This window comes from Cynocephalus volans, chromosome 12 (genome assembly GCF_027409185.1).
Source record: "Cynocephalus volans isolate mCynVol1 chromosome 12, mCynVol1.pri, whole genome shotgun sequence".
Lineage (NCBI taxonomy): Eukaryota > Metazoa > Chordata > Mammalia > Dermoptera > Cynocephalidae > Cynocephalus > Cynocephalus volans.
Window position 1 is genome coordinate 68,623,595 of NC_084471.1, and position 25,290 is coordinate 68,648,884.

At 48.6% G+C, this 25,290-nt stretch overlaps 1 protein-coding gene across 1 annotated transcript; it reads left to right on the top strand.

Moving 5' to 3' along the window:
* Window positions 1-506: 506 nt before the first annotated feature.
* On the top strand, window positions 507-19,814 carry GALNT6 (polypeptide N-acetylgalactosaminyltransferase 6). The gene is made up of 10 exons (XM_063075892.1): window positions 507-997; window positions 2,325-2,497; window positions 9,500-9,649; window positions 10,696-10,930; window positions 14,345-14,462; window positions 15,812-16,012; window positions 16,575-16,706; window positions 17,384-17,485; window positions 18,566-18,718; window positions 19,701-19,814. Exons 1-10 carry the CDS (start codon window positions 507-509, stop codon window positions 19,812-19,814), a joined length of 1,869 nt encoding a protein of 622 aa, XP_062931962.1.
* Window positions 19,815-25,290: the final 5,476 nt, after the last annotated feature.

Genomic DNA, 25,290 nt, shown 5'->3' on the forward strand with positions numbered 1-25,290 from the left:
GTAAACATTCTTGTACATGCCTCCTGGTTCACATGTACCAGAGTTTATATGGGATATAAAACTACGAGTGGAATTGTTGGCTCACAGGGTGTGTTCATTTTAAATTTTACTTGATAATGCCAAGTTGTTTCCCAAAGTGGTTATGTCAATTAAATTTCTTCATGCTGTGTTTCAGTGTTCCAGTTACTCCAGATCTATGAATGTTAGAATTTTATGGCAGGAAAGAAACACTGAGTCCATTCTCCTCATTTTATGGATAAAGGAAATTTAGGCACAGGAAAGTTGTGACTGTATTAAGGTGATGTCACCATTCAGCCACAGAGTGTGGACTCAAGCCCCAGATGCCCTGACTCCCTTCCACCCCTGTCTTGGCTCATTTCTCTCTCTCATTCCCTCCCTTGTCAGGCTGAGGCCCAACGTGTGACCCCCACAACGTACTGTGCTGTTTCCAGGTCGGGCCCAGGACTCGTACCTGACCCAGCTGGGGTCCCCATCGGTTCTGGAGGATGAGGTTCCTCCGCAGACGCCACATGCCCCTACGCCTGGCCATGGTGGGCAGCGCCTTTGTGCTCTTCCTCTTCATCCTGCAGAGGGACGTAAGCAGCTGGGAGCAGGCCACAGAGAAGCCATGGCTGAAGTCCCTCGTGAGCCAGAAAGATCACGTCCTGGACCTTATGATGGAGGCTGTGAACAACCTCAGAGATTCGGTGCCCAAGCTCCAGATCAGGGCTCCAGAACCACAGCAGACTGTGGTCTCCACAAACCAGTCCTGCCTCCCTGGATTCTATACCCTAGCTGAACTGAAGCCCTTCTGGGAACGGCCACCACAGGACCCTAACAGCCCTGGGGCAGATGGGAAAGCATTTCAGAAGAGCACATGGAGCCCCCTGGAGACCCAAGAAAAGGAAGAGGGCTATAAGAAACACTGCTTCAATGCCTTTGCCAGTGACCGGATCTCCCTGCAGAGGGCCCTGGGGCCAGACACCCGACCCCCTGAGTGAGTAGCACCCAGAGTGCTAGAAGAGGGCAGGCCTCAAGTGCCAGGAGGAGAGTTGAAGGGGATTTTAGAATATGGGCAGGGATTTCCTCTTAGTCCTCACTTCTTTCCCTGACCAATTACCCTGATCCCGGGTGTTGAAGTTCAGGGGTATTATGGTCAGGCCAGAGGCCCAGGGAAACCTGTGAGAGTAAGTCACAATATGAAGGTGACAGGATATGAAAGAATTATAAAGGAGCTCAGGCCCTGGCACAGGGGCAACTCAGAGGGCGAACTGATAGCAAGCTGTGGTTTCAGTGGGCTTGTCCTCTGCTGAGGTCTTCCCCAGAGACTGGGACTCTGGTGCTGAGCTATTGGGAGAGGGAACATTTCCTGATAGCAATGCTGGTGGTCAGGAATATCCCCATCCATCCTGGTTTCCTCCAGTAAAGGTCACAAGGCCATGAATTGATTCCAACCTTTATTTGAAGCTGTTTATAGTCTCAATTTGGGGCAATGGGACCGTCACTTGGTTCTTTTGGGCTGTGAGCCAGGGATTCCTCACACTTGGACCAAGTATTATAGCCCCAGAACAAGGAGTCACCTGGAGTTATCAGGAGCTCCTCAGCAGAGAGGGGTGTTGGGCATGACAGCAGTGAGTGGAGGAAGTTGGGGAATCTCTGAAGGGTCCATGAGAAACCTCTCTGACCAGCAGAGGGGGTCAGGAAAGGGTGTTAGGTCACATGAGTCCTTGGGATCCAGGATTCACACATTCCCACGCACATCCAAAGATGAGGTGTCAAGAAGGTAGCAGCAAGACCAAGTGCCATGGAATGGTTAGAGTGGGTGAGGATAGAGAAGAGGTCACAGGAAACTGTGTTAGTAGTGTCAGATTACAGGGAGTTAATGGGGAAATGGATTAGAGGAACCTTAAATTGTAAAGGGAAGAGCCTTTTTGTTCTCATTGAATATGGAAATTGTAGTCACTTTTCTCAGATGTCAAATTTGCCCTTTATTACCTACCCCTCTGGGACCTCTAGATTGGATTACACTTTATGCAGTACGTTACAGAGGAGGAGAGTCAGCCCTGGGAACTCCTAGCCTGGTAGCAGAGAGCAGATGAGCGAGGGGGGAAGAGCCTCAGCATCACAGCCAGGGGCACCGAGCCAGCTCTGGGGGGTGGGTTTTGGAGTGGGTTGGTTAGGACCTGTGCAGAGGCTCAGAGTGGGTGGTGGGGAGACAGGGACAGGGAGCAGCTCTTCTCAGCTATGACAAAAAATATAGGCTGGTGGTTCAGAGGAGTGGAGGGTGGTTTGGGGGATCTTTGCTCATACTTTCATCCTTCCAGGTGTGTCAACCAGAAGTTCCGGCGCTGCCCCCCACTGCCCACCACCAGCGTCATCATTGTGTTTCACAATGAGGCCTGGTCCACGCTGCTGCGAACAGTGTATAGCGTCCTCCACACCACCCCTGCCATCATGCTGAGGGAGATCATACTGGTGGATGATGCCAGCACTGACGGTGAGGCTAGAGGGGCTCTGATGAGGGGGCTGGGATCTCCCATGGGCACTCAAGCAGGTGGGCAGGTTCTCACAAGGAAGGAGGCATTACTTCATGGCCTGCTGCCTGGCATTGTAACTCATCAAAAAGGGCAAGAGCAGGAAGAAGGCTGGTGGGGGACAGGGGACAGGCAGACCACATTCCTAGAGCCTGGACTTCCTTCACACTTCAGCCAAAGAGCTCCGAGAGCTTCTCAGCTTTGGTCTCTAAGACTCCCTTAGAGCAGCCAAGCCCAACCCCAACTCAGAAATGTTGGGAGGGGTCAGGGCAGAGGGTAGGGACGGGTCTTCCCGTCTGTTTCTTACCTGCTTGACCACTCTGCTGCTCTCGAAGACTCCTCCTCAAGCCCTTTTTGCTATAGTTGTTAATAGGTAAGTAAGGTTGCTCACTAAACTTTCACCCTTCAAAGTAATTCCACAAACACCTCCTGAGCACTCAGTTCCTGGCTCTAACATAGGCATTAGGGATACCACGACAAATGAGACAGATCCTCTCCTAAAACAGTTAACAACCCTCATAGGCCAGATGGCCGCTTGTAACACCACCCATAGTGGTATGGCCATAACATTTCTCTAGCAGATGTGAAAGGGCATGCACTCGAGAGTCTAATACCCAGGAATCCAGATCCCAGCTCTGACTGTTCCTGGCTCTGTAACCTTGGACAAGCACTTGGCCTCTCTGAACCTCAGTTTCTCTTTGAAAAATGAGGAGAATTGACTCCCTCACATGATGGGTGAGGGATCTGAGATAGGTCATAAATTAGATAATTCGTGTGCCGCAGAGTACTGGGCATCAAGTAAGAGCTCCGTAGCCTTAGTTTCACTTTACTCATTGTGTGTGAACAATGCACGATGGGAATATGTAGCCAGGAGGTACTGTGTATGCCTGGCATGGCTGGGGCTGATCCACAGTGGAGGCCAGGTTGGAGCTGGGCCTTAAAGGCTGAGTGTCTAGGGAGAGAGGAGTGGATGAAGGGCATTCCCAGAAGAGAGCGTAAGCAGAGTCCTTGTGACATGAATGTGTTTGTTTGGGAGATTTGGTGTGGCCGAAGCCTGGGTTTGTTGAGGGAAGGAGACTAAAAAGATGTTGAATTGACATTCACCTTCGTGCCATGCTAAAAGTATTTCTTTGGAAAGAAATGAGGAGTCACTAAAGGTGTTTAAGTTGGAGAGTGGCCTCGTTTCAGAGGGATGGGAGTGATTAGCAAGAGGAGAGGTAGAGGACCTAGAGTCCAGAGAAGAAGTTCTTATAATCACTTGAGAGAGGAGTGACAGGGCCAGAACTAGGAAAGGGGCTGTGGCATTGGGAGTCTCCAGGAGCTGAGCCCTCCTCCCAGGTGGCTCATGGCGTCTGGGGCTCTCCCAGGTTAGCCTTCTGTGCCTATGCTCCTATATCAAGGGCAGGAACTGACTCTGCACTTGCCAGTGTATGCCCTGGGGCCTCTCTGATAGAGCTGCTGCCTCTCCTCACCTTCCCACAGCTTTCCCCCCGCCCTTTTGGTGAGGGGTGATGGTGAACAGAGGACTAGGGCTATGGAAAGCTGGGGAAGGAGGGCTAAGCAGGAGCACTGTTGAGTCCATTCTTCAAGGAGCTCACATTTTCCCAGGGAAGGCAGACCCTTAGCAGCTCCTAAAAAGCAAAGGCAAGCAGGGATCAGGGATTCAGTGAAAGCCTCCAGTGGACAAGGAATGTGTAAATTAGGCTTCTGTAAAGGGAGCCAGGAAGAGTTTGGCAGAGATGGGAGGGGCTTGGGAGTGGCCTACAGGGAATCTTAGTAGCAATGGAATGGTTGTGTGGCATGGGAGCAAGTATGTCAGCTGCCCTTCTGCTCAAACCAGCCTCTCTCGTGACCTTTCTCCCCCCAGCCCTTTGCTACCCATCCCTCAGAAGCTCCTTCACCTGAATCACATGTGGTGGGAATTTTAACTTTTCACCCAGAATTTTGTGAGTCTGTAAGGTATAAGTGTCTCACTGGGCAACTCCTCTAACCAGGCTAGACAAGTGTCATAATGACCAGGCTGGCCCCGGCAGCATCAAAAGGGCAGAGCGACCTATGCCCGGTAGGGTGGAATTTGCAGTAGCTTCTCCGAAGTGCCTGCCCCCAGCAGACCACTAGACACTTGTTCCCGTTCTCTCTGTTTATCCCTCCCTTGTTACCCTGGACTCTGTCCTAAGGCTAATTCCAACATCTCCAAATCACTGTCCTGAGAAATCTAAACCAATTATTCTTATTTTTCTGGGTCCTGGCCTCCTCTGAGATTCTGTTAAAAGCTACACACGTCTCCCTCGAATAGTGCATCATTGCCCACAACAGTGTATACCAACCACATTTTTGCATGCAATTTCAGAGAATTTGTGAACCCTAGGATAAACAACCCTACCTTGAGGGCTTTTGGACTCTTGAGATACTTTAAGCAATGTTCACTGAGGAAAGGGAAAGAACTCTCAAACCCATGGTCAGAAATCTCTGCCGTCCACGGCGGGATACCATTTCCCACACGTTTGACTGTTTGATCAGATTAACCAGCTCTCATTACACACACACAAACAAGGGCTGTATCTCTGCTGAAATTCAATGTTGCTGCTGCTCTTTGTTCTCCTATGCAGGCACCCAGCAGCAACCCTCTGACCCTGAGGATATGGGCATTTGATACTGGCGGGGAGGAGATCCAGTGGTAGGTCAGGGGACTTTTTCTTTCCCACCTCTCAGTCAGAACCATGGTACAGACTTCACTCCTGAGTGGCTGTCTCAGCAGCCAAGGTTCACTCCTGGTCTGAATGTCACACTCCAGCAGCATCTGAAAACTGTGCATCCATCTACTATGCCGGCCCCAAACAGGGCATCCCATGTCAAAAGCCCTCCTCTGCCACTGGGGGAGGCCAAGGAGAAGAGAACATAGGCCTCGCAGCTGTGAGGATTTGCTAGTTTGAGGCAAATCAAATTAGAAAAAAAAAAGAAAAGAATGCAGGGTGATGGTCTGGTGAGTAATTAGGGAGCTCTTTTAGGGAGGGCTACTCTGAGTATTCCCCACAAAAGAAACAGCCAATGCAAAGGCCCAAGGCTTGGTGTATTAACAGCGCAGAAAGAAGGCTGGCGTGAAAGGAAGTGAGCAGGGAAGCAGAAAGAGCACAGGGACATGTGAGTTTAGGGAAACGAGTGGGACTGAATCATGAGATCTTTGTACGTTATGGGCAGTATGTGGGGTGTGTGCATGCGTGTGTGTGTGTGTGTGTGTGTAGTAAAATATACATAATATAAAATGTGCCACCTTCGCCATTTTTTAGCGCACAGCTCTGTGGCATTAAATACAAGCACACTGTTGTGCGACCATCACCACCATCCATCTCCAGAACTTCTTTATCTTCCCAAATTGAAACTGCTATTAAACAAAACTTCCCGTCCTCTCCTCCTTCCAGCCTCCAGCAACCACCATTCTTCTGTCTCTATGAATTTGATTAGGCACCTCATATAAGTGGAATCATATAGTATTTGTTCTTTTGTGTCTGGCTTATTTCATAGTGTAATGTCTTAAAGATTCATCTACGTTGTAGCATGTGTCAGAATTTCCCTCTTTTTTACGGTGAGATAATATTCCGTTGCATGGATATACCACATTTTGTTTATCCATTCATCTGCTGATAGACACTTGGGTTGCTTCCACCTTTTGACTATTGTGAACAATGCTGCTATGGACGTGGGTGTACAAATGTCTGTTTGAGTCTGTGCTTTTGTTTATTTTGAGTATATGCCCATTAAGGGAAATTTCTTGATCACATGGTAATTCTATGTTTAATTTTTTTAAAGGAACTACCGTACCGTTTGGATTTGTTTTTAAGTGCAATTTTATTTTATTTATTTATTTATTTATTTTATTATTTTTTTTGGTGGGTTTTTTTTGTTTCGTCTTTGGCAGCTGCCTGTTATGGGGATCTTCACCTTTAAACCACTGTAGTGACATGATGAGATTTGTAGTTTTAATAGATAACTCTGCTGACCACTGTGGCTGCCATATCAACAATAGACTGGGGAGAGTGATATAGAGGCCAGTAGATTAATTAAGACATTATTGCTGGGGTGACAGTGAAGACAGAGAGACAGAACTGGCAGTACTTGCTGTAGACTGTGGAAGGTGAGAGAAGGGTAGAATCTAGCATGACTTCCAGGTTAGAGCTGCTGAAGGGATGCTGTTACTGTCTACTGACATGGGAACTGGTGGGGGTGGCGAGGATCCAGAGTTCTATTTTAGGCATTTATTAGGTTTTTAGTTCTCTTAGACATCCAACCGAAGATAGATGGTATTTCATATAAGTACCACACACTAACCTATTGCACCAGTAGAGCTCCTAGATGGTATTTTAAACTATGTAGATGTCTGTGTTAAGGGTTGCAGGGGTTTTATGGACTCAAGTCATGAAGAATGACCTTAGGTTGGGATGGTAGGGTGTTGACCCTAAATTAGAAAACTATCTCTGGGGGACATAAGAGTATGGATGGGTTCATCTGTGTGTACATACTCAACTCTGGTACTCTCAGTTCTGGGTTATTTATCCAGTGGGTCCAGGAGTAGGACAGGAAGAAGACTATCAGGAGGAGCATTTTTTAGAGAAGTTGTCTCACTCCCCTAGAACGTCCTGAGGCCAATGGCTGGGAGCTTCTCAGGCTCAGAATCCCCAGGTCTGCCTAGCCACCTGAGACTGGAAGGAAGGCGTGGGAGAGGGCTCTGTCGTGCTCAAGGCCCCCTGAGGTTCACAGCTCAGCACTTCTCAGTCTCTTACCACAAAACCCACTTCCTGTGATGTTTTGTCCCTGGGTTATCTCCACTACCATGAACTTCCTGTGAGCAGAGTTAAGCGAGTTCTCAGGGGAAACGTCAGCCACACTGTGAAGGTGAAGCTCCTGGCTGGGGTTCCTCCCTTCTTCCTGTCAGAGCCAGAACTTGGGGTTGTAGTTGGGTTATGAGTCTAAGAGCTCCTTGATGGCGGGACCCAGACCAGGCCCCTCCCTGCCCAGGATAGTGTCTGGCATGTAGGCTGTGCATTAGCAGATGTTTGCTAAGTGAGTGCTAGGCTGAGGCTGCCACATGAGGCTAATTTTGACTCATGAGGTCCTGGTACCCAGAGACAAGAGGCCTCATTCCTGGAGTAAGGTACAGCTCCCTCCTCAGATGACTGCCCAGAGAATCCATTCATAAGTCAGCACCGTGTCATGAACACCCGTCTACCTAGTAGAATTGAAGAAGAAGAAAAGAAGAGAGTTGAAGTTCCAAATTATGGTTTCCTTCCCCTAGGGCTCCACCCTCCTGGGCAGTGAGTGACCAGAGAAGAGCTTGAACAAGTCACTTTCCTCCCTCTTCCTCCTGGGGTCTCACACATAGGGAAGCAAGGCCTCGGATGACTAAGGGAGGCTGCAGAGACCACCTTGAAACCCATACATGTTAAGTCCTTGCCAAGCGGCCTTGCTGCTCCTGGAGGCAGGAGGTGAGAAATCCTCAGACACAAACTGGTCAGGATCCTGCTGCTGCCCTTCACACTTTCTGTGACCCTGGGCTCATCACTATGAGACTTAGTGTTTCATCTATAAACATTGGGACAATATTCCCTATTTCACAGAGTTGTTAACCATCATAGAGAAGATTAAATAAGGAAGTTAATGTGAAAGCAACTAGTTCAGTGACTGGCACATAGTAGGTGCTCAAGTGTTCAGGTATAATGTGCATTCATGTGTGCATGTGCGTGTGTATGAGAGTGAGAAAGAGAGAGAGTGCATGTGAGAGAGATCAGTGCAGTCCCCTAAACTGACTGACTTCAGGATCCACAGTTTGTAAGACACTGCATTCAGAGCAAGGCCTAAGCTTATTCACAGCCCAAAAGGGAAAGGACATTCCCACAATGTCATAGCAGTCCTCCACCTCTAAAACTACAGGCATCTCCATTCTGGATAGTCAGAACAGAACAGTGACACAGATAAACCAAAATGGCAGTTAATAAAACATAGGTAAGATATGGATTATGTTTCAAGATGGATTACTTCAAAATAGAGCTAAAAGCTCCCCCTCAATAGGAGCTTCCAGCAGAGTACCCCTCCCTTCAAAAGCTTTCCCTGCCCTCCTCAAATTCAGGGTGGCTGGACCTTCTGCACCTCCCCAACCCTGTGTCACCTGTCCAAAATCACCTGTTCTCTGGTTGGCCTTGCTCCCCAGGCAGTGTATTCCTTAGGACAAATGTTCACATCGGTCTGGATCACTGCTGTACCCCAGTCCCTAACACTGTCTGGCACACTGTAGGCACTCAGTGCATGTTTTTAAAAATATAATTAAAAGCTGTGTGGGATGTTTTCATTTTCTTAAAGAATTCCCTTTGCAGAGGAGGCAATGAAGAAGATTAGAGTAAGACTTCTTGCTGCAGATCCAGCAAGCAAGAAATCAACGTGTGTGTGTCCTCTGCCTCTCAAACTTATTGTGAAGAGCCTGGCAGACAGGGAATCGTAGACACTGAGAAATGACTGCTCCAGCCACCAGGTGTGACAGGAGAGGAGGTCGGAATTGCAGCTCTGAGAGATGGTGGCTAAGAGGGCAGGGAGACCAAGAGGCATCTGAGGGCCGTTGTCAGAAGTTTGTACTTTATTTGAGACCAGAGATACAACTCTGAGGTGCCGTCTCAGACGTCAGAGAAGGTTCCTAGGTAAACAGGCACAGGATCCAGCACTGCAGAGCCAGCATCCTGGCAGGGAGGGCTTGGCCACAGGCAGGCTTCCTCCTCCTTCTTCCCATCCTCTCCTTCCACCCCTTCCCCACCTTTAGCTTCTGTGGAATTGCTTAGTGCATCTCCATTCTGGACAGTCAGCACTCATAGGTGTGGGACGGTTAGAATGCAGGTGGGCTGGAGCACCTGGGCTTGGTGCCCACAGGGAATTAGGTTTGTAACAAAGTGGTGAGCTGTTAACAATAGCACTGTCCCTTCCAGAGTACTTGAAGGAGAAGCTGGAGCAGTACGTGACACAGCTGCAGGTCGTGAAGGTGGTGCGGCAGGAGGAGCGGAAGGGGCTGATCACCGCCCGGCTGCTGGGGGCCAGCGTGGCACAGGCAGAGGTGCTCACGTTCCTGGATGCTCACTGTGAGTAGAAGAGTGCCGGCCCAGCACCCAGGAGTGCACCCTGGTCCCGTGCCCACCCCTGCTATAATGAGGAGCTGGCACCACAGCATCACCATGGCCCCTTCCCATTTTACCCTAATCCCAAAGATGTCTTATGAGGAGGCACAAAGAGCCCCAAACAATTGGGGACCCAAAATTGCTGGCGGTGTATTCTGGAGCCCCAGACACTCATCCCTTCCCCTCTGCCCCAACTGTACCTTGTTCTGAGCTCAGACTCTCAGAGAGGCCTCCTATTATAACTGAGAACTGGTTCATGTGAGGCTTTCCTTCTTTTTCCACATGGAGCCAGGAAGGCTTCCCTCTTTCCCAAAACCAAACACCTCCACACCTTTGTCAGGGGGAAAAAATGTTCCTTAAGAGCAGTGATATATATTGGGGAAAACTCTAGACTTGGAGTCAGAAACGCTGTTTTGATTTCTGACACTGCCACTAACTAAGCCTCAATTTCCTTATCTGTAAAATGGGAATGAGGATACCAACCTTACTCACCTAACAAAATTATTACTTTGAGAGCCAAATGAAGTATTATATGCACAAGTTCATTGAAAATCTCAAAGGGCTAGACAGATGAAAGGGATTATTCTTCTACAATTGGAACTAAAGCTTTAGAGGCAAATACTCCTGGGACAGGGAACACCCCCTTCTGAAATCCACACTTGGTGGGGAGGGCTGATTTGACTGGATAAGGATGGAAACCCTGAAGATATTCACTTGGGGCCTCTCCTGGACTTGTGGATCACTTGAGTTGACTATGTTACTCTCCTTAGACCTCCATTCTCCTTTCTAAAGCTGCCTCCATCTTTGCAGGGGGAAGGGGTCACTATGAGGTTTACAGATCTCCCTGTGCTCCCTACAGCTGTGGAGCTTGCTTGTGTTTCTCTGCCCATAACTAGGGAGTGGGTGGAGGCTCCTCTTACCCTCCCAGGTCTCTCTCCCTGCCCTGGGGTGGGGCTGGGGCTCAGCTGTGAGCAGGACCGTGAGTACAGCCTTCTGGTCTGGGTCTGCAGGCGAGTGCTTCCACGGCTGGCTGGAGCCCCTCTTAGCTCGAATTGCTGAGGACAAAACAGTGGTGGTGAGCCCGGACATTGTCACCATTGACCTTAACACTTTCGAGTTCTCCAAGCCTGTCGAGAGGGGCAAAGTCCATAGCCGTGGCAACTTTGACTGGAGCCTGACCTTCGGCTGGGAGACTCTACCTCCACGGGAGAAGCAGAGGCGCAAGGATGAGACCTACCCCATCAAGTAAGGACCACAGTCTGCTGAGCCCCTGACCTGGCCTCCAGGGCCGCATCCCTCCCAGTTCCAAGGACCTGGGCCATCTCACATCAACATTTATTAGGTGCTCTGTCGAGCACTTGACATATTTTATTTCATCCTCACTCCCTTTGAGGTAAGTACTATGGTTAGCCTGGTCTACAGGTGAGAACGCTGAGGCTTGTAGTCATATACAGTTGATGTCGGGTCATGCAGCTAGCAAATGGTAGAGCAAGATACCCATCCCAGCCTGTCTGACCCCAAGTGCTAACTGGCACTGTACTGCCTCACACCATATTAGCTTGGTCTTATCACTTACTGTGTGCCAAGTACTGGACTAAGGGCTATCCACACTTTATCTCATTTCTTCCTGCCTATACATGGAAGGACATGACTAGTACTTGCAGAGCAGGTGAGAGCCAGTGGGTAGAGGGCACCATTGTTGAAAAGCCATTGTAATAAGAGGGAGTGGTATATGCTACTAGGTCACTATCTTTGCAAAAACTGAGAACATATTCTAAGAAAATTTTTTTCTGGTTTTTTGTTTTTGTTTTTGTTTTTGTTTGGCAGCTGGCCAGTATGGAGATCTGAACCCTTGACCTTGGTGTTATAATACCGTGCTCTAACCAATTAAGCTAACCAGCTAGCCTTTTTTCCATTTTTTTCTTCTTTTTCATTTTTTTGGGGGGCTGGGGGGGCGGCTAGCCAATATGGGGATCTGAACCCATGACTTTAATGTTACCGCAGAGAATAGATGGGCTTTCCACAGCTTGCAGCTTATTGCAGTTGCCCTGAACTTTTTCAGTAAATGGCCAGATAGTGAATATTTTAGGCTTTGCCAGCCACGTACTGTCTGTCATATATTCTTCTTTGTTTATTTTTTAATTTTTTTTTTACAACCGTTTAAAAATGTAAAAACCTTATAAAAAAGGCAGCCAGGCCAAATTTTGCCCACAGGCTATAGTCTGCCAGCCCGAGCTGTAGGGTGGGTAGTTGAAAATTAATCCACTGTTTAATGCCCAACTGGGCTTACACCCTCTTACACCCACCCTGTCCTTCCCTCCCCAGATTGCCTGTTAGTGGTATTAGAAGTTTATTTTAACAGTTGTCTTAGACAAACTGACTTGAGGAGTGACTTTTAGAGTATCCTATGGTTTTAGATTATTTGTGCCATTTTTTCCCTATACTGGCCAGGAGGTTTAAGGGTTAGCTGAATGAATATATATCAGGGTTGGAGGGAAGCACAGGCTGGGGATACAGTGGCCAGAGACAAGAGGAAAAGTCTGAAAGGAGGGGAGAGTAGGAAATGCCCAAAATCCTAAGAAACTGCCCAGATCTCAACAGAGAGGGCCCAAGTGGGTGCCACAGGAAGGAATTCCATGGATCCTGAACAGCCAGCTGCTCTGTCTCCATTAAGAGAGAGGGAAAAGAGACGGCAGGAGCAGAAAAGAAATTGGAACTGCCTACTAAACCTCCGTTGTTTCATAGACACCTTTTGTTTGGTGTGTGCAGCAACGAATTACCCCTCCCCACGCCCACAGCAGCACAGTCAGGGACAAGGCACCTGGCCCCCGACCATCACTGATGTCCCTGGCTTCCATGTACAAAAACCATACATCTGGAAGACAAAGCTCCAATGTTTGAGGAATGAATTTGCTCCTTGGTCCAAATGCCCTGGTAGCATGCATGGCTCACCCAAGGTGCCTCGCATAGTACCTCACCAGGAGGAGTACTGGCAGTACCCTCCCGCTCTCTACCCTCTAAGCTAATGGGAGGCTAAGGGGAGAGGTAGAGGAGCCAGGGGATCCCAGGAAGTAGACTTCAAAATGCAGTGTGTTTACCAGAGGTTGCCTGTTGGTTGTGGTTCTATAGTGAAGTTCCCCATGTAGGGTTTATCCTCATAGCTAATTTGTCAATGACTTCTCGGTCTGGGAGACTTCTCAAAGACAAGAGACAGGCTCCTGTGGGGGGGACCCTTGAGAGGAAGCGGGTTAGCTTTAAAGCACTCATCTGGAGTTCCAGGATTCTCTGAGCCTCTCTACACCCTACCAAAGCTGGCTTAGGAACACTGGGAGAGGCCAGAACCAGTGACAGGAAGCCAGCCTGAGCACAGGGTTTCCTGACTGCAATTCCTCCCAGAAAATGGCTCCAGGAGCCAATTTCAGGGCAAAATGAGGAGCGTCAGGGTAACACCAAAGTCAGCTCCTACGTAGTCACCTTGATAGATCAGTCCAATGAAACTTGATTGAGCCCCCACTGTGTATAAAGCACCTTGATAATTTCTGGGGTTACGGAGGTTTCAGTATCTTTCTGCTTTGTTGTACCTCATGAAGCTACTACCCACTGAAGGCAGCAAAGCCCTAGCCTGGCCCAATGCAGAGGCCAACAGCTAATGATTGTGTGTTCCTGCCCCATCTTCCCCAGCTCCCATCCTGGCCTTCCATTTTGCTTACACTTCCCCTTGTCCATGTGACTACCCTAATCCTTAGGCCCACACCTTCTTATGAGCAAGCTAGTGTCTAAATTCTAGGAATGCATAGGGTTGGCTGGTTAGCTCAGTTGGTTAGAGCGTGGTGCTGATAACACGAAGGTCCAGGGTTCAAGCTCTAACCAGCAGCTGAGCTAACCAGCCAGCCCCAGAAAGCCGGAATCTTTTTATAACCTCCAAATACTCTCTGTAGTCCAAATTGAGCTTGGTCTCACCTCACTTCCCACCCTGCATCAAGGAGCACATCTTATCAGTTTCCCCTGTTCAAAGCAACTGGCAGCTTTTCCCCAAAGCTAAAGTTTCTCATGCAGTATAAAGCACTTAGACTAAGCTTCTAACATTGTGGCTTTATAGCTCCTCTATGGCCAGGGACCCTGAAACAGAATGGAGTTGGCCCAGCTGATAATATTCATTCTTTCATTCATTCATTCATGGTTTGAATCCCACCTATTTTCAAAAACAATTTCATGCAGCTTCTGAAAACTGAGTATCTACTACGCTCCAGGCACTTTGCTGCCAAAAAGTGGACAATAGAAGCTCAACCCTCTGCTACTAGACTGAGCCTTCAGGGAATTGGATCTGTCTCTCTCAGCTTCATATGTCCAACATATAGGAGAAGCCCTGGTAGCCAATGTTTCATACATCCTTGGTTGAATAAATGAATGAGTGCCTTTTAGAGGAGAGTAATGATAATGACATCTCTCCTTGACCTGGTCCTAGAAGATAAAAAGGACATACTAAAAGCTCAGTGAATGGGTGACTCAGAGGAAGAGAGGCTGCATGTCTCAGGAAAGAGGAAAGGAGGGGGAGGGAGGCCAGGAGGCCTAGGAGGGGATCCACAGACAGCTTTCCCTGTCAGGCTCCCACTTCGCCTCTGGCAGAAGATGCACTTGCTTCTCCCTCTGTCTCTCTAGATCCCCGACGTTTGCTGGTGGCCTCTTCTCCATCTCCAAGTCCTACTTTGAGCACATCGGTACCTATGATAATCAGATGGAGATCTGGGGAGGGGAGAACGTGGAAATGTCCTTCCGGGTGAGAGCGAAGAGGGCTTCATGGGGAACCACAACATCCCAGGGGACATCTTGAGGAGCATCTCTCAGGCAGCAGCAGCCTCAGGGATGTCACATCTGCAACTGAATTCCAAAGGGTGGCTGTTTCCCCTCATGGCTCCACCCTTCCTCTGCCCCCACTCCCTGTCTGTGGCAGTAGGGCTTTGGTAATCAGACGGCACAGCTTGAAACAAATTACTGGCAGAACTGCTGAGAGGGAAAGGATAATAGGGGAAATAAGGACTGGACATCTGGGGACTGGGGACTCTTGCAATATCTATGGGAAAAGGGTTAGGGTGAAGGTAGAAACAGGTCAGTAACCAATCACCATCCTTTTCTAGAAAAATCAGGCTCCCCTTCCCAGGTCAAAGGACACATGCCCTGGTAGCCTTTGGAGTATCCCTACCTATGCTCAACAAGCTCTTCACAACTGTAGCAGAAGATGGTGGCCCCGATTCTGACGGACACCAGAACTCTGAGCAATTCCAGGAATTAGGCAAATTAAGATTAGGTCAGGAAGAACCTTGCCTCTCTATGAAATCTACACAAATCCCCATGCCAGTGGAAAAGTAATCAGTAAGTAAATGAGCTCATTCATGAAGTCACCTCACACAGTGTCTGGCACACATTAAGCACCTAATTGATATCTGCTGTTACTATGATTATTTATTTCTGTTGCTGCCATACTAAAATGAATAACATACCTCCCAATCTAAAACCCAAGAGAAGAGACCAGTGGGACAAATGTCTTAAGCTAGCCCACTGGCATGGAGAAGGGTCACCAGCCAGTCACCATAACTCCGAGTGTTCTGATTTGGGGCTCCTCAATGAGCCTCTGACCTCTGTCAATCTCTCTCCTGGGAAGCTAGCGTGCTAAGGGTACAGGTGACTACCAGATGTCACCTGGCAGTTGACTATCCTTGCTATTAATTAATGCATTGATGCTCTGATTTGGGGGAGCTTGAGTTTTCAGTAACATCTGCGTGAGCTGATAAAATCACATTTCCAGGTCAAAAAGCCAAGTGATCAGAGCTCAAAGTAGGTGTACAGACACTAAGTTAACCAACAATCTTTTCTCTGAAGTGGGCCCTGGTAACTTCAGGACCCTGCACATCTCTGTTTGCTTAAATCAGCATGAACCAACATCAGAGAGCCTAGGATTGTGTAGTCATGGTGTAGGAAGAAGCCTGGTCAATGTCCTTTTTACCAGGGAGAGCAGAATTTGCCTGAGTCCTTGGACCTGGGGTCTAGCACTATAGGAACAGAACAGCTTGGGGGAAGACTGTCCCACCCACTGCACTGAAGGCACCATCCTGTCTCCTCTTACATCAGGTGTGGCAGTGTGGGGGCCAGCTGGAGATTATCCCCTGCTCTGTGGTAGGCCACGTGTTCCGTACCAAGAGCCCCCACACCTTTCCCAAAGGCGTCAGTGTCATTGCTCGCAACCAAGTGCGCCTGGCTGAAGTCTGGATGGACAGCTACAAGAGCATTTTCTATAGGAGAAATCTGCAGGCAGCAAAGATGGCCCAAGAGGTGAGAGGAAATGTTCAGCGGGTGTTCAGGGGAAGGGAAGGACAGAATCCCACACCCGGTCAGGGCTTCACAGCAGAGGCCCACCCCATCTCCACTCTCTGGCGCCTCCCTTCACCCCCAGAGCTCTGTGAGCCAGAGCCCAGTGGAGGGCCTGAGGCCACATAGATTTGGAAGGCTGGATAATGGGGAGAGGAGATTGGTTGTCCCTACCTGGAGACCCCCAGCATCGCTCAGGAGGGGAGGTAAGGGAGAAGAGATTTGGAGGCAGAACCTTTGACAGGAGGAATGGCTCCGAGACACTCAGAATTGGGGACTGGGAGAGAGCTATCTGGAAAGTCACAGGAGATGAGCGAGTATGGGGGCTAGGGACAGAGTTCCCAAAGCCAAGGCAGGAGGTTCAGAATTGGAAATGAGGCTGAGCCGGTAGCCCTAGCAGGTCCTGAGCAGGAATGAGCTATGAGAACATGGCTGCAGGAGCTCCATGCTGTCCAGGCTACGTCAACCTGGGCAGGAAGGTCAAGACTGGTGGGACTGACCCTTAGGGGGCTGGCTTGGTTGACAGAAATCCTTTGGTGACGTTTCGGAACGACTGAAGCTGAGGGAACAGCTACACTGTCACAACTTTTCCTGGTTCCTGCACAACATCTACCCAGAGATGTTTGTTCCTGACCTGAAGCCCACTTTCTATGGAGCTGTAAGTGTTAAGAACCAACCTGCCCACTCATCATGACAGCACCCCCTGGAGAAGTTTGAGACCACTTACCCCACAGATAGGTGACAGACAAGAGATGACTTTTACCTGCCACCCTCCTTTATCTAGGAGGAAGACTGAGAGGCCGCTTTGGGGCTTCTAGAGAGAGCTAAAAAATCTTCTAAGGTGAGAATGACCCATAAGCAGTGGTTTTCAAATACTAACATGCATCAGAACCACCAGGAAGATGTGTTAAAACACATACTGCCGGGCCCCATCCCCAGAATTTCTGATTGAGGACTGGAGTGAAGTCTGAAAATATGCATTTCTAACAAGTTCCCAGGTGATGCTGCTGGTCTGGGGACCACACTGTGAGAACCTCTGCCCACAAGGAAACTCCCATGTGCAGAGGGCTCCTTCCAGGGACCTGGCATCCTGGGAGGTTGCCCATCCTGCCCCACAGAGGGTGTACAGTCCTGCCCCTCCCAGCATCTGGGGCTCAGCATCTCACTTTGCTATAAACTCCAGGCATCCAGGTTAATGGCAGAGGTGAGCAGAGTAGAAAAATCACAGATAGGAAATCCAGCCATGCAAACTTATTCCAGGTGGGCCCCACACCACAAACTGAGAAACACCTGACTATGTTCTCCCGCTTCCACTCTCTGCTTACTCTTCTGCAGATCAAGAACCTTGGCATCAATCAGTGCCTGGATGTGGGTGAGAACAACCGTGGGGGGAAGCCCCTCATCATGTACTCCTGCCACGGCCTTGGTGGCAATCAGGTATACAGCCCAAGAGAAGCCTGCCTCTGGGGCACTCCTCACAGGCTTCCTTTCTGTACCCTAAATAGTCCTCTCCTGAGGGATGGGGTGGAGGAGATCCACAAGGAGGAGGAGATTCCATCCCTGCCCTCAGCAAGCTCCCAGTCTGAGGAGTGTGCATGACACAGACAGACAAGGTCTGAAGTCTGAATTGGGACATCCAGAGAGCACTGGGTGACAGTGGTGGGTGCAAGAGAGGACTATCCATCAGAGAAGGCTCGCTGGAGGAGGCCATCTGCTGGGTGAGGTGGGCGGAGTGGAAAATTTTTGAGCACTTTCCCTCACCTACACTCAATTTTTATCTTGAATGCCTCCCCTGCCCAGAGGCTACCACTCTGATCCTACCACCTAGCAGTGACCCCAAAACAACCACCTGTGACATCTCGTAGTTACCTGACGTCCTGGGAATGTACCCCACACCCCACAATGCCCCAGCACCTCCCTGAGGAATAACTGGTGACCTCCCCTTCCCCGTCCCTCAATCTACCCTGAATGCCCAGCATCTGGTAAGGAAGAGGCACTTAAAACAGAGCTGAAGCGAGGAAAGGAGTGCCATGGGACGCTGAAGAGGCTGCCGGCATATGCAAATGAAGACAGTCATTCTAAAGCAGTTTCTTGTACCACTGGCCTGCAAGATGACGTCAGGTGGTACATGGATGAACATTTTTTAATTTGGTAGTATTTTATTGGCAAAAGCAGAACTAGCTTCAGATCCCCGTACTGGCCAGCTGCCAAAAACAAAAACAAAAACAGAAAACTAGCATATCAAACACATGATTTCACAGACATAGCTTAAAATGAGGCTAAGTTAAATTTTAATTTTCAATTAAAGAAAAGATATTAAGTAACTTATTCCAGTACAACCCAGATATGGTGATATGGTAAAAATCATGAAGGCAGCACATAAATTACTAGTCTTGGCATGGCCTTGCCCACTCAGTTTCCTCCCCAGGAGGCTGTGTATGGTTAGAATCTCAGGGCAGGTGGTTTTGGAGGGTGCTGGGTGAACCTCTACCTGCTTCCTCCTGTCTTGACTTCCAGTACTTTGAGTACACAACCCAGAGGGACCTTCGCCACAACATAGCAAAGCAGCTGTGTCTACATGCCAGTGCTGGCACTCTGGGCCTTAGGAGCTGTCACTTCACTGGCAAAAATAGCCAGGTCCCCAAGGACGAGGAATGGGAATTGACCCAGGTGAGTCAGTTGCCTAGAAAGCTCAGAATCAAGAACCTGAGGCCATATCTCCCCCTCCTCATTTTCTGCATCCTCTGCATCTTCTGCCTGAGACTCCGTGGGTGGATTAGAGCAATGTAGAAAGTGTGGTGAGGGTGGGCTTGGTCATGGCAGGATTCTCGGGGCTCGCGTGATGTTTGGTGATGGCTAGTACTGGCTGATACAAAGATGGGGTGGTCAGAGGTTATGTTCATGGCCAGCTCTGCCATGGCTTCAGCATTGTTAGGCTGAACCCAAGCAGATGAAGGTGAAGGGTCATTCGTGGTTCCTGCCTGCTCTCTGTGTGCCAGCTGTAAAACAAGGCACTCACATACATTGGTTTGGGAAGAGGTGTCCTTGTCTCTGTACAGGAGGCAGATGAAGCTCAGCAAGTTTGCAATTGGCCCAAAACCCATCATTTATAAATGGCAGGCCTGGGATTCAGACCTGGCTAAGTCTGACTTGAAAGCACGAGCTCTTTCCAGTGTTGATTTGAAGCACAGCATTGCTTCAGGATATATACCTTGCTGCACTGAGCCCAAATCAGCACCCCCAGAGAGCCTCCACACCCCACCCCAGGTCAGGAGAAGCAGTGCCTAACTTTGAGGCTACTGGGAAAGGAGGAGTCTAAACATAATCACAGGCTGAAAATTGGGGGAGGGCAGCAGTGGCCCAGGTCTTTAAGCCTGGCCATCTGAGGGAGGGGGAAGCCCACAGTCTTACATCTATTCCAGCCACTCAGGCTAAAGCTGGGGGTGGGGGATTGGCACCCGACACAGGTGGAAACTCAGGAATATAGCTCATCAGAGTGTCTGGTATCCCAGGAAAGGAATTTGGGAGTGTCCTTGTTGTGCCCTGTTGGTTTTCCTTTGCCTTGTATCAATTGTTCCCCATCTCATTGCCCCCCAATAGCACTGTTAGAGGTCTGTGGCCCAGGTTGACTTTTTGCTGTGTCACCTTTTAGGATCAGCTCATCAGGAACTCAGGATCTGGCACCTGCCTGACATCCCAGGACCAAAAGCCAGCCATGGCCCCCTGCAATTCCAGTGACCCCCACCAGCTCTGGCTCTTTGTCTAGACACTGGATCATCCCCAGTACGTGCCCCCACAAGCCGCTCTGGAAACAGGATTGCTGATGTCTGGGAACCTGATTACCAGCTTCTTTGTAGGCCCTAAAGATGGATTTCTAAACCCAATGGATGTCAAGGCAGGATCTTCCTACTCCTTGTGCCAACATTGGGCCCATTTTCTTTTCTCTGCACTGATGGAAGAGACCATTAGGGCACATGATACTTGGCCTAAGGCCTTCCTTTCATCCTAGAAACAGAGGCCTCCAAAGCAGAAAGGACAGCTGGGGAAGGACCCAGGGCAGCAAAACTGAACTCAAGAAAAGTAGCTCTGCAGCCACATCCTGCATCCCCGGTCACCAAAAGCACCTGCAGAATCCAGTGACATCACATATCCTAACAGAAGGATTAGAGGTCTAAGCTAATATTACCAAAGTTTGTAGAGCCATTTACAGTTTACAGAAAGCACCCGGACATGTGTCCTTTATTTTACTTCAGTTGCACAATACTGTGAGAAGGACAGGAAAGGAATCACCACATCTATTTTAAAGATAAGAAAGTTGAGGCAGAGAAAAGTAAAGGAACTTGTCTATAGTCCCACAGTTAGTGGATGGCTAGAGCTGAGACCAAATCACCATCTCCAGTGCTGAACCAGAGCTCCTTCCACCACACCACAAGAACACTAGACAACTAGTCACCAGCCTTCCCATTTCTTCCTTCCTCCATTCTGATCATTTCTAGCTTGTTGGACTCCATAAAACCTGGAACAATGAAGCCAAGTAGCCACATGGGGGTCGACACCGTTTGGGAATCATGAGATGTTAGTGTTGAAAGAAAGCTCATGGAACCAGTGATTTTCAAGTTTAAGTCCCAGAACCCTTTTTTAAGCCCTATATATAAGGTAAATAAAAAGCAAAATAGCATGGGTGAAATGGAGGGATGGGAGGGCAGTGACCTCCAGCCCCTGAACTTCTAAAGGTCACAATTGGAAAACAGTTGTTTTAGTCCAACCCTATCACATCATGAAACCAAGGCCAGATACCCAGCAAGGTGTTGGCAGCCCTGAGGCTACGACCTAGATAAGGCTAACGAGTCCTGGGAAGTGTGAGGAAGCAGGGACGATGTGCACAACTGAAGGGCTGATCCCATTTGCTATACCTGCATGAAGTCCCTGTGTGGAGCAGACCTGATGTGCGTACCAGCTCCTCTCCAAGCAAGGTGGACCCCACCACACATGGCTGCTTTGCCTGAAGTAGAGAGGCCGGGCCTAAAATTCTGTCCAGGCAGGCTTCTTCTGATGTTCAATACCAGGCTGTGACCACATGAGGGTGCCATAGGACCACAGCTGCGATCTGTTCACAAGCAACTCAGCACTGCAGTAGGCTGCCTAGGTCCCGAGAGCCTTCAGGACCTTATAGAGGAGACATTCTGGGGGTAGCCCAGCCAAAGAGAAAGGAGAGAGTGGCCAGGGTGGAATCTGAAGTGGGAAAGGGAAACGTTCTTTCCTGGAAAGAGAAGAGAATTGGACATAGGGTCCCAGTGGAAATAAATGTTATCTGGCATTGGTAAAGGAAGCTTGTGTTGGGTTCCTCTTCCCCTACGTTATTCTTTGGCTGAATCCATTGTTGAGGCTGTGAAGAACCACATATACATAAAGAGTTCTGTTATGGCCACTGTCTGTCTTCCCAAACATCCTCCGGACCCAAATCTAGCCTATGAATTGTGTGTCAAGCATGTGCAGACATGAGATGTAAGGTGAGGCCCTTTCCCCATAGAACTCACATTCTAAATCTAAACAAATGATGACAGCCTGGAGATGTTCAAAGATGTGCTAGGTGAGTTAGAAGGAACAAAAGGGGAATCAGGGAAGGCCTCACAAAGACAGTGACATTGACCTAAGACCTCATAGAAGCAACCGTCACAGAAGCAGCAATCTGGCACGAGCAGAGCCACAGAGGGACAAACATAAAAAAGACACTGGGGAGAGGGAACAATGGGGGTAGAAGCTAGAAAATCAGGGCTATACTGTGACTTTCATGGACCCTGGGCACTTTTGCCTTCATAGGATCCTTTCTCCATAAAAAATATGTGTATATTAAAAAATATATTTTATGACTGCATTGGTATAAAGACAAATATAATCCAGTCTGATTCTATGTAGTGTATTTCTTCTGATTTTTAAAAAAGCTTAAACATTTTTGTATTGTGTGCCTTAGGCACTGTGCCTGCTGGGTAAGTCAGTCCTGTGGAAGACTGGGTTGGGGCCCAACTAAGAAAGGCTTTGAATGCCATGCTAATAGGTAGAGTAGATAGGGTCAAGATGGCGGAATAGACAATACCCAGTGTCACTGTCTCCCACAATCAACCAATTTACAACTGTTAATAACTGCCAAGCTGGGGCCGCTAGAGACCTGGGGAAAAGGAGGAGAGACCTACAGAATTCATAAAGGCAGGAGAAACTGTGCTGAGAGAAAGGACCACTCTGACCATTTCAAGCCCCAAATGCTTCAAAGCTGCCACTGGTGAGCACACAGAGCAAGAGTTGGCAAAAGCCACAACAATGCCCTTTATGTGAAGTTGCTTGGAGACTATAGGGGAGAAGAGGGCCTTGGTGGACCCCAGGCTAGCTAGACCACTAACAGTGTTCCCGTGGACACACATAGGAGCAAGGAGCCACAGCTGAAAAAAGGAGCCACTCAGAGGCAGAGTCACGCAAGGGTCAGGTGCATGGCCCATCCTACGGGAAGTGTTTAGAGTGAAGGCAGTGGGGGAGACGGGCCCACCAAGAGAACACTGGGGCACAGCATGGACAGCTGATCTGCCCTCTAATCAGCACAGGACCACTCAGTAGAGACTGGTCAGGAATATAGAACTGCAGAGGGTGTAGTTTGCTGAAGAACTTCAGGCCCAGACCAGAGTTTCCACACAACCCAGGTGTACTGGACCTCACAAGACCCAGAAGTGCTCACAAGGTCAACAGTTAAAACCTGAGCTGCACAAAAAGCCTTCCCCAGAGAATCAGCAGCAAAGCAGCAATTTAGTTCAACCACAGGGCTTAAGTGCTCGTTCCCACAGGAAGTTCCCCCGTTTTAGATATAAGCAAAGGACAACAAATTAGTTCCAGTGCAGTTTAAGTGGTAGGAATAGCAAATAATCCAACATAGAACTGAAAGAGGAAAAAAAAAACCCACAAATCAGAGACAAAATTTTAATATTAACCAATAAAGGTTAGGGCCGGCCCGTGGCTCACTTGGGAGAGTGCGGTGCTGATAACACCAAGGCCACGGGTTCAGATCCCTATATAGGGATGGCCGGTTCGCTCACTTGGGAGAGCATGGTGCTGACAACACCAAGTCAAGGGTTAAGATCCCCTTACCGGTCATTTTAAAAACAAAACAAACAAAAAAAACCAATAAAGGTTAACACCACCAAAGAGAACCTATAAAACCTAGATAGAGGGCCGGCCTGTGGCTCACTCGGGAGAGTGTGGTGCTGATAAGACCAAGGCCATGGGTTTGGATACTATATAGGGATGGCTGGTTTGCTCACTGGCTGAGTGTGGTGCTCACAACACCAAGCCAAGGGTTAAGATCCCCTTACTAGTCATCTTAAAAAAAAAAAAAAAAAAAAAACCTAGATGGACTGGAAGCCCAATGGGCTCCCAAGCTGGGGTGGGGAAAGGGCCAAAGGCCTCAGCCACACACCCCCCCCCGACATCTACATCCAGCCTAGTGATGACCAAGCCCCACCGGAAGACCCCCTGGCCTGAGCTCAGATGGGGGAGCTGAGGGCCTCAGCCACATCCCCCTGATGTCTACATCCAGCCCAGCCATGACCAAGCCACCGCCAGAAGCCCCCTGGGCTCCTCTGTCAGAATGAGGGGGGTGCCATAGGCCTCAACCACGCCCCTTCCCCCTTACTCGTCCTCCTACCCTATCCCCCTCCCCCTTTCCCTCTCCCCCTCCACCCAACTGCTCCGCAACATCTTAGAATGTAAAAATATAATAATAATAAATATATATATTTTTTAAATTGGTCAAGTAAGCCACAGAGAGTCATAGTTCCTAACCCTAACCCTAGCCTTACTCTTTGTTACATTAAATATGGAAAGATTTATTTATTTATTTATTTATTTATTTATTTATTTATTTTAAAGATGACCGGTAAGGGGATCTTAACCCTTGACTTGGTGTTGTCAGCACCACGCTCAGCCAGTGAGCGAACCGGCCATACCGTATATGGGATCCGAACCCGGGGCCTTGGTGTTATCAGCACCGCACTCTCCCGAGTGAGCCACGGGCTGGCCCAATATGGAAAGATTTATCAGGCATTGATTATTTGCCTTTTATCCCAGTATCATCCAACATCTCCCCAGCCATCATATCATGATATATGCCCAACCTAGGTGCCCTGTTGTGGTGCCAGGAAGGGTCTTCATGCCTGCCCCAAATAGCATAATATCTCCGGGAGCAGTCAACTAAGAGTAACTCATAGGGAGTGAGAGATGCAGCAGGAGGGAGAAAAGACCACAGGCTGTGCCTAGAGAGTGGGCCCAGGTTTGGGGTTGAGGGGAGGACAAGGGAAGGGAGGTGGTCAAAAAGTGGGAAAGGGCACTGGCAGGGGTGGCAGGAAGGCTCAAGAAACTAGCTTCATGGCCTTCCCCTTAGCCAAGGCTGGCTGTTCCCTAACTGAACACCTGCACCCTTCCTTAAAATCCACCCCTCCAACCATTCTCAGAGCTAACCCAAAGCCCACCCCCATCTCCTAAAACCTTGCTGCCAGCCCTGTACACTGGCTCCAGGAGCCTCTCACCTTAGCATTGAAGGGCTGGTCCCCTCTGGGAAGAATATACTTGAAGAATATTGGGGCCATTTGCCAAAAATAGCTAAATGTCCCGGAATTTATTCTTTAATTATTTTTAATTACAAAAGTGATACTGTGGAGAAAAGTCAAATAATATACAAGAAAAAAAGGTTTAAAAAGGTGAAATTTCTCCTTATGGTACCCTATGCCTATTGATTCATTCTCTAGAGGTAATAACTGTTTACAAATTGGCATGTTGACCTTTCCATGAATTTTTCTACAAATATGCAAGTATATACACACACAGTACCATATTGTTTGCAACTTGCTTGCTTCACTTAATATAGCAAGGATATCTTTTCAAGTTTATTCATTCAAGTCTAACTCATTTTTCTAAAGCTGCATAGTATCCCATAGTAAGGTTAAACCCAATTTATTTAACTTTCCCCTATACTTAGGTTTTTCCCAATTTTGTGACAATCTTTGTGACTAATTAAACTACCCAGTTCTGTGACAAACTATACTATAACCCAAAACCTTAACATTTATTTTTGTGCCTATGTTTATTTCAAAAGGATGCACTCCGAGAATTGGAATCGCTTAGTCAGAAGAAATGCAGTGCCTCAAAATTTAAGCCAAGGCCACTGTCTATACCTAACCCTAAGAGTGAGAATAAAAAAGAGT